Raw genomic sequence first — 13,666 nt, forward strand, 5'->3', positions numbered from 1 at the left:
ACTGACCAGTTTGTGTGTGTGTGTATATATATATATATACACACATGCAGCTCTTGCTTTGTTCTGTTTGCTTAAATGCTCCAAAGAGAGCCTGATAAATGCAGCCTAATATGAAGGGCAAGGGAAAAGGCTGCTGAGCTCAGGACAAAACAGGACAAAGCCTCTTTTGGCAGCAGTGGGGTTCTGTGGATGAAGCTTAAAAAAATAAATATTTTTTTTAAATAGTGTCAAATTCACATTTCAAAGTTACCTGGACAGCAAGAATTTGCTTCCACAAAACATGACACTGTAATAGAGTAAACAGTAGAATCAGTCAATGTTTTGGGTTGGAAGGGACCTTAAAGCTCATGCAGTCCCACCCCTGCACGGGCAGGGACACCTCCCACCAGCCCAGGCTGCTCCAAGCCCCATCCAACCTGCCCTTCAGCACTGCCAGGGATGGGGCAGCCACAGCTTCCCTGGGCAGCCTGGGCCAGGGTCTCACCCCCCTCACAGCAAAGAATTCCCTCCTAATGTCCAACCTAAATCTCCCTTCTTCCAGTTTTTATGTGTTTGCCTGTGTTGACACTGAGCATCTGAGACCTGTTTCCACCCAGTAACACTAAGTTAGTAAAAAAAAAAATAAATATGACTGTATGTGGTGCAGGTACTTGAAGTTTTCTGTCTGTAAGACTTCAGGTGGCAGTGCTTTGGTGGGGTGGGAGACAGATGACAGCCCAACACGTGCCTGAGTCAGCACAGTTAGATGGCTGGATTCTGCCTGTCCCGGCACAAATCAAGCTCCTTGCTTATGAGACTTGAAGTGGCTCTTACAGAGAGCCTGAGCACCAGCGCAGCTTCTGCATTTTACAGCTAGAATACAGGAGCAATTATAATGTACTTTAATTCTTTTGTTTTCCAATCCATTAATATAGTGCTCGGAGCTATAATCTTTATGGACCAGATTGCAATATTCTTTCTTACAGTGAGTGAGAATGTTTAAGGAGTGAAGCAGCCCTGGGTCTCAAAAACAAGTCAGGATATCACAATCTAACCCTTTATGGTTATTATCTTGTTTCTGCCAGCAACAGTGAGTTGCACACAGGTATAATTTAAAGCCAGAGATTATGTGAAATGTGTTTTGAATAACAGATGAGTCTCAGCCAGATATTATTAACATATAATTAAAAAATACAGATAAATACAAGCGATATGGCTGCACTTAGTGCCTACTCTTTTGTTGTGGTACCTGAGGGAGGAGACATGGGGGAGAGGTTGCTCTGTGATAATCTTTCTGGCAGAGTCTCTCTGAAATCCTTCTGTGGAGATGACAGAATTTTCCCCCTGGAGGGAGGAGCTATTGTTCTGTCCCTAATAATTCCAGCTGACTGCCCGGTGTCGGGGAACATGAGGCCTATTCACAGTTTGTTCTCACTCTCCTCCCAGCGGGAAGATGCATCGTCTGCTGTTCGCTCCTTTCCCTTTCTTACTTTGTTGTACATCCCATCATCTTTATATTTTCTTTACTCGTTTCTCTTCTGACCTCTCATGCCCACAGATTTCCTGCATGTCTGTCCAGATGGGCTGCTGGCAGCAGAATAGGTGGCAGCGTGGCTGCCTGGCCCAGGTGACATCCCTGCTCGGGTCCGTGCAGGGACCGGCACAGTGTCCTGCTGGCCCTGCCACTGCCCTCTGCCTGGTGGGACCCTGCAAGGGCAGAGCCTGCTGTGAAGATGATAGGGCAGGACACAACCAGAGGATGTTCTGAAAATGTTCAAGAAAGGCTCCTTCCATTCAGCTAAAAGACAGAAAGTCCTCACTTTCTGTAGCCGTATTTAATAATGAGGGGTTTTAATTTACAGAGAAGACATTTCAGTGTTTAAAAGGGAAGCATTCTGATTTCAGGTGAGCTCTACTCTCACAATAATATGATGCCTGTTCCCCTTTATTCGAACTTTGGGTAAAGTTTCAATCTTTGCACTATTTAGTGCACAAATGTTTTTGTGAATGTTGACTCCATGTGAGGTTCAATGGCTTTTGGAAAAAAATCTGGCTGTTCTAAAAAATCCCCTGTCATTATCACATCTTTTCTAGGGTGAAAGATGCATGGTCTCTCACTGCTAAGACAGTGTTTTATATTTTAACACTGTGTGCATGAAGATTCCATCAAGGTTCTGTCACATTTTTCCTCTGTTTAACACAGATGACAACACACTGCATGGGCCAGTTTTCCTCCAGGAGCCCAACAGCGCGATCTTCCCCTTGGATTCAGAGGAAAAGAAAGTGAAGCTGAGCTGTGAAGTAAAAGGAAATCCCAGACCAACTATTGGGTTTGTCGCCTGTTTATCTATTCTTTAGCACCAAAGAAGCAGCATCTCCCAGCAGCCTTTCTCCTGTGTGTGCAGTGTAACTCAGTGATGCTTCTGGATTCTACCACAATGCTGATAATAATAAAAGGCACCAGGAAATCACCACGTATTGCAAAGCAATTAAAAAATTTAGACGAGTTCAAAAAGGTTACAAAGGGGTTATAAATAGTCTTGGCTCCCAGACTAACTAACCATCCTTTTCCATAAACATGGACAAAGTTCTTAATTGTTTTTGGCTTTAGTAACTGTTGTGGGATCCTTAGAAAGAAGATGCCCTACTACTATGGTCCTGCTGCTGTAAATCATTTAGGCTGCTGGGTTTTTTTTTTCCTTTAGTGCCTTTTTTATTCAGCTCACCAAAGTACATCCCACTCTGAAACCAGTTAAGAGTTGTCAGACCTCAGCCACTGTGCTGCCTTCTGGCACAGCTGACTGTTTAATGCAATAAATTCAGTTGATTCACTGGTGAAAACATTCAAACTGTTTCTCAGTAGGTTCTGGTGCAGGGAGCTGCTGTGTGGCTGTGGCTCCCTCCAGGGCTGGTGGGGATGTGAGTTATGGTAACTGGGGCAGCCTGGTGCTGGAATTTCTGGGTGCCTCAGTTTGTGACAACTTCTGCTGCAAGTGAATTTTCTGAAATTTAAAAACAAACAGCCAGCAGGTCAGGAGAGGAAAGGAAACCTCAGTGGCCTTGAGTGGTTTAAAGATCCTGTTTCTGGACTTCCCCTTGCAAAATTATTAATTCCAAAGAACAACAGCACTAGCAACTACAGAAGCATTAATCAAATCAGAGGCTGGAATGTATGTCAAGTGAAATCCTGGGATATTTCAATGCCGTGAAGGAAATCTGTGTTTTCTTGCTCCTTTTTTTTTTGGCATTAATAGGTAGACAAAGATGTTTTAAATCTTTATTAACTACATATTTTGTTTTCAAATACCCAAGAGTATGCGTTAGTATCAGTAGAATGTAACTTTGTCATTTTGTGCTCTAGGTGGAAGCTAAATGGCAGCAGTATTGACATCGGGATGGATTACCGCTACAGCGTGGTGGAAGGCAACCTGTTGATCAATAATCCCAATAAAACCCAAGATACTGGAACATACCAGTGTGTAGCAACAAACCCCTTTGGAACAATTGTCAGCAGAGAAGCAAAGCTTCAGTTTGCTTGTAAGTAACAATGCAGACCCTGCTCCAGCAGCACTAGAAAAACTGGGAGAGCAATTCCAGCTATCCTGACCTTTTCTAATGCCTTGCGTAGCATCCTCTGAGCTGTTGGAGGAGTAAACACCTGGATTTAGAGGGGAAATGTGAATGTGGAATAGAAGCCTTTGGTTTATGACTGTTTAGCTAAAATATGTAGTGTGGAGGGCAAACTGTCTAATTCCTTGATAAAGAGGCCATCTAGGAAAGTATCTGGCAAATGGGTTCTCACCATTGATTTTTCCTTTCCTTGGAGAATTAATGCTTCAAAATACATGAAGGAGCCTGCACTTTATAAGGAGTAAATCCACAGTGACAGTTCTCACAGGTCCAGCATTTCAGTAGGTGGGTACAAGTGTTCCAGGGACAGGTGATATCTTGTAGCTCTGTGTGTAGAAGGGAAAGCAGGCTGCTTCATGGTTATTTCAGGTTGAATTCAGAGTTACAGCTTCTTGTCAACAGCTGAGGATAACAAAAGCCCCAGGTCTTGGTGTGAATTAGCATTGTACAAAATAGTGAAAAGCCATTTCAAGGCACAGGATAAAGTCCATAATAGTGGGTGGAGGATAATGCAGGGCCACAAGTCATCTTTTTTCTCATGTGGTTTCAAAGGTGAAGGTAGAGAAGAGATAGATACATGAGCTTATTCATCCATCGTCTGTGTGATTTCTCTGTGCTGTTGTCCTGGGAGGGGTGTACACAGTAGCTTAGTAATTCCAGCAGGACCTCCTTTGAGAGATCCTGGTGTGCACATGCAGGAGGTCAAGGCAGCCCCTTCCCAGACATGAAGCTGTCAGTAATGGTGAGCTGGGCTTTCAGTACAACTTAGTGAAAGATGCTTTTCACTGACTGGTAAGAGAAGTTGATGTGCTCCAGCTACAAAAAGAAAAAGGTAAAAATGCCAGTAAATACCAGGCTCACACAATACAGACAGGTGATTTGTAATGAGAAATATTACTGGGAGTAAAGTCAAGTCCTTTGTCTCCCCACATAGTTTACAATATATTATCCACTTGCTTATGACCTGCTAGTATTTTTCCATCACTGAAGATACATCATTTTCACTCTGGGTGTGTAATGAACAGCTTCCTCAAGACCAATCTCATCACTCCAGATTTCAGAATGTCAAGGTGATCACTCCATAAATATTGTGTTGGTCTGCTTCCCTGGAGACACAGCAAGGCCCCTCTTACAAACCGTGGCCCCTGCTCATTGTCGGGGTGAGCCTGGGAAGCATCCCTCAGAGCAAAGCTCTTCAAAACCCCTTGGCTGGAGTCCTACTGCTCACTGAAGTCAATCATTGAGGGACAAGCTGGGTAGCAGGTTGCAGCTCCTTTGATGCTCATCCTAGGCTTCAAAGAGAGTAGGAAGGAGGGTGGTGATGCTGGCAAGTGTAGTTGCCTCTCACTACTTGAGTGGAAATGCATCAAATTCCAAGCTAGTTTAAATTACTATGCACTAAATAGCCAGGAGTTTGCAACCACAGAGAATTCTGCATGAAAATCAAGAAACTTGTCAACCTTTAACATTTTATTTTTGCTTCGGATACCAGAATGTTTTTTAATTTCTGTCTGTCCCAACACTAGACACTGGTAGGATTCAGCTGGGCATTGTGCTGGGCCATCTTGTCTAGACCATGCTTTTGCCAAGAGAGGTTGGACCAGGGCTGTATCGTTGAAGTCCTTTCCAACCTGGTATTCTATGATTAATGTGTCTGTCTTGACAAATCTGGCAAAAATCTTTCAAGTTTTCTAGCTGACCAAATGCAAATTTAGTTTGACTGATTCTTAGTTAAGAAGATGGAATCAAAAACAAGCCTGTTCTTTTCCAGTTAAATTAATGACAAAGACATTGAATAAGTGTATTGTTATTCCTAAAATGTATTTTAGATTGCTAAAATAGCATAATTGGCTTAGAAACATTTGGATTAAATTAAAAAAAAAAAAAAATAGCATTAGTCAAGATATACAGTAATTTTGTCTTGAAAATCAAAGGGATTGCAACCAAAATGTGCTGAATTATGAAATGCATAGGGAGGTTTATGTTTATTACACAAACTCTGCTTCTAAGAGCCAATATAAATGGGCATCTCTATTATTAATGTGTGGTTTTCAGCCTTGATGTCCAAAGCCTGTGGATGCAGTAGCACTGCTTAATGTAACTACTTGTCGTTACGTGCTTGTATTCCAAACGTGATCATTTTTGATTGGCTTCTGTAGGTTCTGTGTGGAATAACCTACAACACTGTATGGGGAGGTTTCTTCCTAGCCACAGGAGAGCTCTCTTAAGCCTTTTTGCTCTCAGTTGCTCTCTCAGGATTTTTCCCTTTTATCAAGTTATTGTCCTTGAATTCATACCCTTGTCTGGCACCTGGGTTGCATGCAGTCCCTGGCCCAGGTCCAGCACTTCACCTTGGTCTCTTATGCCCGCTCTGTGACAAGTTATGATTTAGATGTTGAAGGCTGTTTGGTTGAAGACTCAGGACTTCACTGCTTAACCTATCCTAGCTTCCCCCCTTCATCCAAACAGTCCCTTATTTTCCAGCAAAACATTGGCATGTGGTGTGATTTTTGGGTTAGCTCATTTTTATTAATGAGGAAAGTTATTGTGGGGTCTTTTGAGACTGCTCCTTGGGGGTTGAGCTTTTTTCCCTCCCTTTAAGGGTTAAATTCTAAATCCTGGGGCATCATTGATACATGTTGGTTCATTCTTCAAGGGCTGTGTTATTCTTCTCTAGAGTTTTCACTGAAGATTAAACTGCCATCCAGCTATTCAACCTCCTGTGGAGGTCAGAGAGGGCCAGCAATTTAATCCTTGAAATATGTATTTAGGTTACAAACTCATTAAGATAAAAGTGCTAATATTTTCCCTGAATACTTGCTTTGTGATACATCCTTTACATTTATAATCTGTTCTTTCTTCCCCCTCCCCCCCACAAAGCTAGTTGTCTCTGAATTGAACACATTTTCAGAAAGAGAGGGATCTGCTCTGCCACAGTAGCAGAATATGGATTAATGATACCCTAAACCCTGTGCTTAGAGGAACACAGGCTCTCAGAAAATAAAAAAGCTTTAAACTCGAGAGTATGGATTCTAATAATGGCTTTTCCAAAATGATATATGAAAACATAGTTGAACTAGATTAGATTATGTGCTTTTTATTTTAGGGCACTGGGCTTAGCCTGACAATTTTATTCAAGGTTCTGTAGTTTCTATTCAGAAATAACACTGAAATCAATAAGAATTTATGCCTGGAAAGAAGCAGAGCTCTGATGCTGCAATTTAGAGATGTCCCCACCCATTCAGACATACGATTAAAGCTGTTTACTGTGGCCTGAATCCTGCTTCCGTTTAAGTCAAAGATAAAACTTGTATTGATCTCCAGTGGCACCAGAGTTGGGCCGTACCCCTCGGAAAGGGATGACTTGGCAAGTTGTTCCGCCCGTTCAGCTCCGGTTCTCCCTGGCACAACTGGCAGGTGCTGAGCAGCTCTTGGCAGGGGGCAGAGCACAGTGCCAAGCAGTGCCCTGTGAGCAGGACCTGACTTCAGTGGGTGTCCTGGCCAAATTGTTTCTCCTGACTGTGAAATAATTCACAAAATGGGGTATCGGTGCACAGGGGTGCTGAGTTGTGTTTGTACTCACCTCTCCGTCGGCATCAAATCTCAAAGGCTTCAAGAGCTTGTCTGCTCCCAGTGTGAGGCAGCATCCACACCCTTCCTTAGAGAAGCTCACCAGCCTGTTCTGCACTTCTGCAGACCCTTCTCAGGAGTCTGTGTTTGGAGGACTATGTATTAAGGTTTAGTGTCACTTATTTTGGTGGCCTCTGCTAGTGCTAATATTACTGACTAGCAGCCACTACTGGTAGTCCGGAGTATGCTTGCACCTTGTGTGGGTGATGACCCAAAGGCTTTCAGATCTATTCCTCCTCCCCTTCTGTTGACTGTCAAGTGTGGTAGATCTCCAAAGGATTGTGCTTTTTGTGCAGCTGAGTCCCAGTGGTTTCCCACCAGAAGTGTCTTTGCAGAAGCCACCAGTCTTATCACCATGTGTGGGTGACCATGGAAAGTGCCACTTTCCATGTGACCTGTGACTCCTCTGCTGCTGGGTTTACTCTTGCTCAACCAAAGGCTGAGGAGAAGAGACAGTTCGTCAAATTTGTTCAAAAAGAACAATGTCGGTGGAAATGAGTTCAGACTAAGTAAGGTTTCCCCTTCTGTTTGTAATTCTTTGCTAAGTGGTTTCCAGATGTTTTCTGTTCTGACCATGTTGGGGCAGTGGGAGGAATGAGACAGGCTTCTCCCCAGCAAACAGATTTGCAGTTAGGATCTTTGCTGCTGCTCCGTGAGCTCCTATAGAATAACAGCTCTAATTAGCAAGTAATCCAGATGTTTATTTTACCTTGCTGAAGCCACAGATTGTTTTTTACTGCCAAAGCTTTGAAACCAGACATCTGTGACTGTCTCCAGGAGCAGTGCAGAGGGTCACTGTGAACATTCCCGTGCCACCCCAGGGGTCTCCAGGCTGTGTCTGCTCCATCACACCTCCACCAGTGGCAGCTATTGCCTCCCCAGGACAGGGCCAAGGCTCTGCTCTGCTTTCCCAGCAGATGACCCTGGCTTCTCCCGTGGAGCCATCCCCAGTGCTGATAGATGAAATATCCTTCCCCTGCTGTGATAACCAGGCTCAATTTGGCCCTAAACTCCACAGCAGGATTTGCAGTTTAACCTGAAAATACACAAAGACTTTCAGGATTGCTGGTTTAAAAAGTGACCCTCTGAAGAGAGGGTGAGTAGCCGTGCAGGAGCTGTTGCTTTCCTCATCAGCACCAACATCTGTCACATGCTGTTGATTGTGAAATGAGCATCCAAAGAGGAAAACTGAGTTTCAGTTGGTGCTGGTTTTCAGTCACACCATTGTCTGCCCCCCTCCTCCCCCCCGTTGTTATAAAAACTGCCTAAAAGTGATGTCTGTGAAACCTGAGCTGTTAGAGAAATGGATTCAGGGTTTTTTAGCACTTGGCAAGTTGTTGCAGCCCTGTGCTGGGGGGATGTGTCCTTCCTCTCACTCTGCTCAGAGATGCTCTTCCCAAATGGGCACCTTCCCAACCTGTAGGGACTCTGTCTGGAAGAGTTTCCTTCAAATCTATAATGTAACAGGTCCATGCAGCTGGCAGAAATGATACTGAGATGTCCAAGAGGTTGAGGCACCAATTTTTTAGAACAGAAGTGAGACCCCAGGAGAGGGGATGGCAGGGATGAAGGGAGATGTCCTCAAGGGATGCTGGAGCAGCAGGAAACAATGGCCATGTGCCCCTGGGAGCCCTGGGCTGCTGACAGATGAGAGGACAATTAAAGAGGAAAGGTCTCCTCATCCTGCAGACAGCCCTGGTTAAGCTAAATGGCTGATTTTGTGTGTGGAAACATGAACTGGTTTACTGTCTTTGCAGATGAAACAGTGCCTGGAGAGCAGGGTTTGCAGGAGGACTTCCTTCCACCCTCACTGCACAGCAGCCTCACACTTACCTTTGAACATTTTCTATTGGTTTATTCATTGATAGAAGCTCTGACTTCCTTCTTTGTTGCCATGAACATACTCCTAACTGCAGGGAATCATGCTATTGTTTCTGAAAAATTTCCCTCCCTCCCCCACAGAATTTATTAGAAGAATTTGTTTTATGGAAGTGTTTCTGTGAAAATAATTGTCAGGCATGAATTAGCAGGTGGGACTCAGCACTGTGCCTTGCAAATGGGAACAGGAAGTACAGTGATAATGCTGCTGTAATGAGAATACTTTGGGGCTCTGACCTACCATCCCAAAATAATTTCACTCTGATGGTAGAAAAAGAAAATGACTCCCAACATTAAACTGAAAAAGATTTTTTTCAATATTCCCATTGCTGCAATGATTCCTGTTATATCGTGTCTCATAATTTTTGCTATTAGTTGCTAAGAAACAAATTATAATTGCTGCTCAAATTCTTTACTGTCGCACCCTCTTATTGCCCTGGAGTGCATTCATTTTCTTTTTGGAGATTAAATGATCAATGAAGTAATTCTTTCAAGAACAATTAATAAGGAAAACATTTTCAGACAAGCCACCAAAGTATCTGCCCTGCCTTCCCTAAACAAACAAGCAGAGCGACAATGGGGTTGATTGATCAGCGAAGCGTCGTGCTGCTCTCTGCTGAATGAGGCACTGGGCACACAAATTAAATCCTTTCCGCAGTGATTATTAACATCTGAGTGTGGAGAAAAGATGATGTGTTTTCAACCTGCTGGAAATTAAAGAAATGGAGGGTTTGGATTGTTTTTTTCCTGGAGTTTGGGCTGCGGCTGGGGCAGCGGGTGCGCGTGGCCCCGCGTCCCTCGGCAGGTCGTCTGTGCTCCTTGTCTTTGGGAAGTTTGTTTTTTCAAGGGTTTTGTGTTTGTGATGGGCAGAAACACAGTCGGGCGTATTTTCCTGTCTCTTTCCTTTTTCTGGTTCTCTGGGAGAGCACTTGTGAAAAGCCCCTGTCGGGTACACGGGGTTGGTGGGGATCTTGAGCATCCCAGCTGGGAGCTGCAGTAGGATGGGGCAGCCCACATGCCTCCCCCAGCATTCCATGCTCCAAGGCTGGTTTGCACCCCAGTGTTGAGATACCACACTCAGCTTGTTCTTGCACAGGTACCCTGTCCCCTTTTTCAGAGCCCAGACTTCAAATCTGCAGGTTTTCCCAACAGATTAATTCACTTTTCCTCAGTATGCTGCCTCCCCTGTGAGCAGTCACACCTCAGAGATAGACACCCCCAGCCAGCAATTCAATTTACTTAATTATTCTTAACAGCTTCAGGAAGTGGCTTTCTTAACATGGCCTGCTTTCCCCAAAATCTCTCTTGCTGTCTCTTTTTTTCCCTTTGAAGCCTTTCAGAGTGTCTGCTGTGCCAAGTGCAGTTGTCGGTGTTAGAGCCCTGTCTCACCACCTTTGCCACCAAGTCTCCCATGGGTGGAAAACTAGGCTAAGCTCTTCTTTTTTCTTGATGAATAGGACCAACAGGGAGTAGGTAGGAGAGGACAGATATATAAATTACTTTACTTTCACCTGTGATAGAAAGACCCTTAACTTAGAAGAGAAACGTAGGGTTTCTACCTGCTCTGTTTCCACCCAAAGGTTATAAATAAGATGAATACGTGATTACTTAAAGCAGTGGCAATAACATTTGTAAATAATCAGCACACCTTCTCTCAAAGCTAGCGATCTCATAAGGCTGTAGTGCTGTTTAGTAAGTGTATTTCAATTTACATCACACAGAAATAGTGCTGGGAGAGCAGGGAGCATTGCAGGGGAGGTGTCAGAGGGCTGTGCCAGGCAGGAGAGCTGCATCCATCACTCTGGGCATCCCACCACAAGGACCTTAACATGACAAGCCAGTCCTAGCACTGTGGTTTCTCCTGTGGTTTAGAAATGTAGAGAACAGCAAGGCACAGGCTTAACAGTTTTTCCCTGTTTCTCTCCTTTACATTTGTCTTCAATATGTAAAACAACGTAGGTTCAAAATATTTTTTTTATATGTGGGGGGTGGATTGTTAAGAACTAAATGCAGATGTAGCTGTTTGTTTAAAATGAGTGCTTAAATGGACCGATTTTGTCCTAGTGTGCCAAGGTCCAGTGATGTAAACTTGCCTTGCAAAAAGCTCTGCTCTGATGAGAAGCTCTTGAGAAAGTTATCTTTGTGCTAAATCATATCAGGATGCTCTGAAAAACTCCAGCTGGATCCGGAAGGAAATAAAAAGAGGGATTTCTTGTTTTCTGTGATGTTCTGAATGACACAGGAAGTGTCCAGGTTCTGAGCCCAGGCAGCAGTTGCAGGCCCCCTGGACAAGTATGCCCAGAGGTACACTGACTCTGTCAGAAAGTTTCTTCTCCTGGTGGTGGGATACAAGGCCAGTGCAGAACAGTTTCATGCTAGTGGCTGCTTTTTCATTGTTTTATTTCTTCTTTCCTGTTTTCCCTCTGGAAAACAAAACCAGGGAGTCAGTGTTGGCATGCAAAGGACAGCAGAGCTTTAAATATGTTTGTCAGATGTTGTCCCATGCTAGTTTTCCTGTCTGCAACAAACGTGACTGCCATTTGGTAATTCATTAGACATGAGAGATGAACACAATGAAAAAAGATTTCCTTTTTAAGTGGTGCTGTCTGGAATAATAATGTGCATTTCCATAGGCAAGCTGAACCACCAGGTACCTTCTGGGGACTGGAATTTCCATGGGGTCTTTCTCCTTTGTGTTTCTATCAAGTAAAAGGAAATTGTTCTTTGAAATTTCTAGCTCAGTGAGATTGTGTCACATTATTTTACATTAATTGGGGTCTGAATTTGCATTCGTGTGGGTTTGCAAGGGAAGAAGGTGCAGCACAGTGTGCTCTGATGGGGAACACATGGGGCACCTGGAATGTCAGTGCTCAGCTAGGGAGTGAGAGCAGGCCCTGCAGTAGCTCCTGCCACCAGCAGAAGTTCTGCTTTCTGGCCATGGCAGAATCATCTGTTCTGGCACAAAGTGTGTGAATAGCTCATTGTTTTGCTTATGAAATATAAAAAAAAAATTCTGTGTGTGAAGTAACTCCATTCAAGTCAACCCAAGGGGAAATGTCTGTCCAGATGTTCCAGATGAAAGTAATAACATTTTCTGAGTCCTCAGCATTTTGTCTCAAGCAGGAGAGATGCTTCAAAATGAACATTTGAAATATTTCCTATGGAAGGATAGTAAACAAGCAGCCTTTATGAAGTGGAGCATGAAGTCAAGGGGGATTTTTTTCTTTGTTTGGCAACATCATAGAGAAATTTGATTTGGGAAGAGAACAGTGGGTGCCTTGCAGATGCTGCTGATAGCCCCTGTTTCCCAGTGAGATGAGTGGCAGGAAGGAAGGCAAAGCAAGCACTGGGACTGCCTCATTCCTTGTTTGGAAGCAAGGATCAAATCACAGCAAGGTGCAGAGGATGGAGTAGGCCAGGAGGAGCCATCCTGATGGGGACTAGCAGCTGCTGCTTGGTGTGACCAAGCAAGGAGAAAGTGGTCCTGGCAGGGTGTGGGGGTCTGTGACTCCCCCAGCAGCACTGGAAAAGCTGTCCCAGTCTTTGGGATGCGAAGTGAAAGCCTGAGGAGGAGTTTTGGCCATGCAAATAAACCAATCAGTCTGTCTTTGATAGATGGTGGTCAGAAAGACTTGGCAAGATTTAAACATAGTCTCAATGTGAGAACCCAGAGAGAGATGTCAGAGTCCGTAATGATACATAGGTCAGAGCTGTGAGTGATTGGGAGGGCTTGGGAAAAAATGGAGATCTTGGTTTGCATACCAACACACCCAGGTTCCCCTTTCCTAACCCAACTGTGGCCATTTGGAGCTCACTCCTGGCTCAGATGGGAGGAGCTGCCAGCCCTTCTCCCTAGCAGGTTTGAGTTCCTCCCAGAACGTCTGGTTTGAGTTCAGACCTCCAGCCAGACATCTCTTCTCATCATGTAGCTACGTTCAGCCTTCAGAGCAAACCCCACCGTGAAAATCTTCCAGCTACAGATGCCCCCCTAGCAAAGGCAAAGAGAAGAGTTCTCATCTGAGAATGTGTCTTGTGATACAGGTAAGTTTCTGTGCAGGAAGGGAGAAGGAAGATCTAGAAGTGCAAACTGGACCTGGCCACTTGGTAAAGATGCACAGGCAGTACCTTGTTTATTCTACAGTAGCCAAGTCCTCTCCAAAGGAGAGGCAAGGTCAGGGAAATGGCCAAATGTTTGCCTCTAAAATTTCTTGTTTTTTTCACTGAGGTAGAAGCCCCAGTGAAATTTCTGTTCTAGAGGTCAAATGAGAAAGCTTTAATCGCCAGATGTATAAACTATTTCTGAAATCAATGACTCTAAAATTATTCATTAGAACACCAGCTCTTACACTGAAACTCTATTAAGCTCTGTATCAAAGGCAGTTTTATCCTAAGCTGCACAGCTTGCTGTGTAGTCTTGACACAACAGCAAGGACATGGACAGAAGAACTTAATCTTTGTGTATTTGTGAAAGGGATGACATAAACCCCTGCTTTTAAAAAGTCAGGCACAGGTTTTATAGAGACAGTGTTTAGAGATATTAGAGCCATAA

At 44.0% G+C, this 13,666-nt stretch overlaps 1 protein-coding gene across 6 annotated transcripts in view; it reads left to right on the forward strand.

Annotated features, from left to right (window-relative positions):
* LOC127388327 (contactin-4) overlaps positions 1-13,666 on the forward strand; it is a 287,077-nt gene that overhangs the window by 174,868 nt on the left and 98,543 nt on the right. For all 6 annotated transcript variants that reach the window (XM_051627708.1, XM_051627707.1, XM_051627712.1 and 3 more), the window contains 2 exons: positions 2,183-2,309; positions 3,341-3,516. In XM_051627708.1, the coding sequence (XP_051483668.1) occupies positions 2,183-2,309; positions 3,341-3,516 (303 nt within the window). The remainder of the gene's footprint in view (positions 1-2,182; positions 2,310-3,340; positions 3,517-13,666) is intronic.

This window comes from Apus apus, chromosome 9, assembly GCF_020740795.1.
Source record: "Apus apus isolate bApuApu2 chromosome 9, bApuApu2.pri.cur, whole genome shotgun sequence".
Lineage (NCBI taxonomy): Eukaryota > Metazoa > Chordata > Aves > Apodiformes > Apodidae > Apus > Apus apus.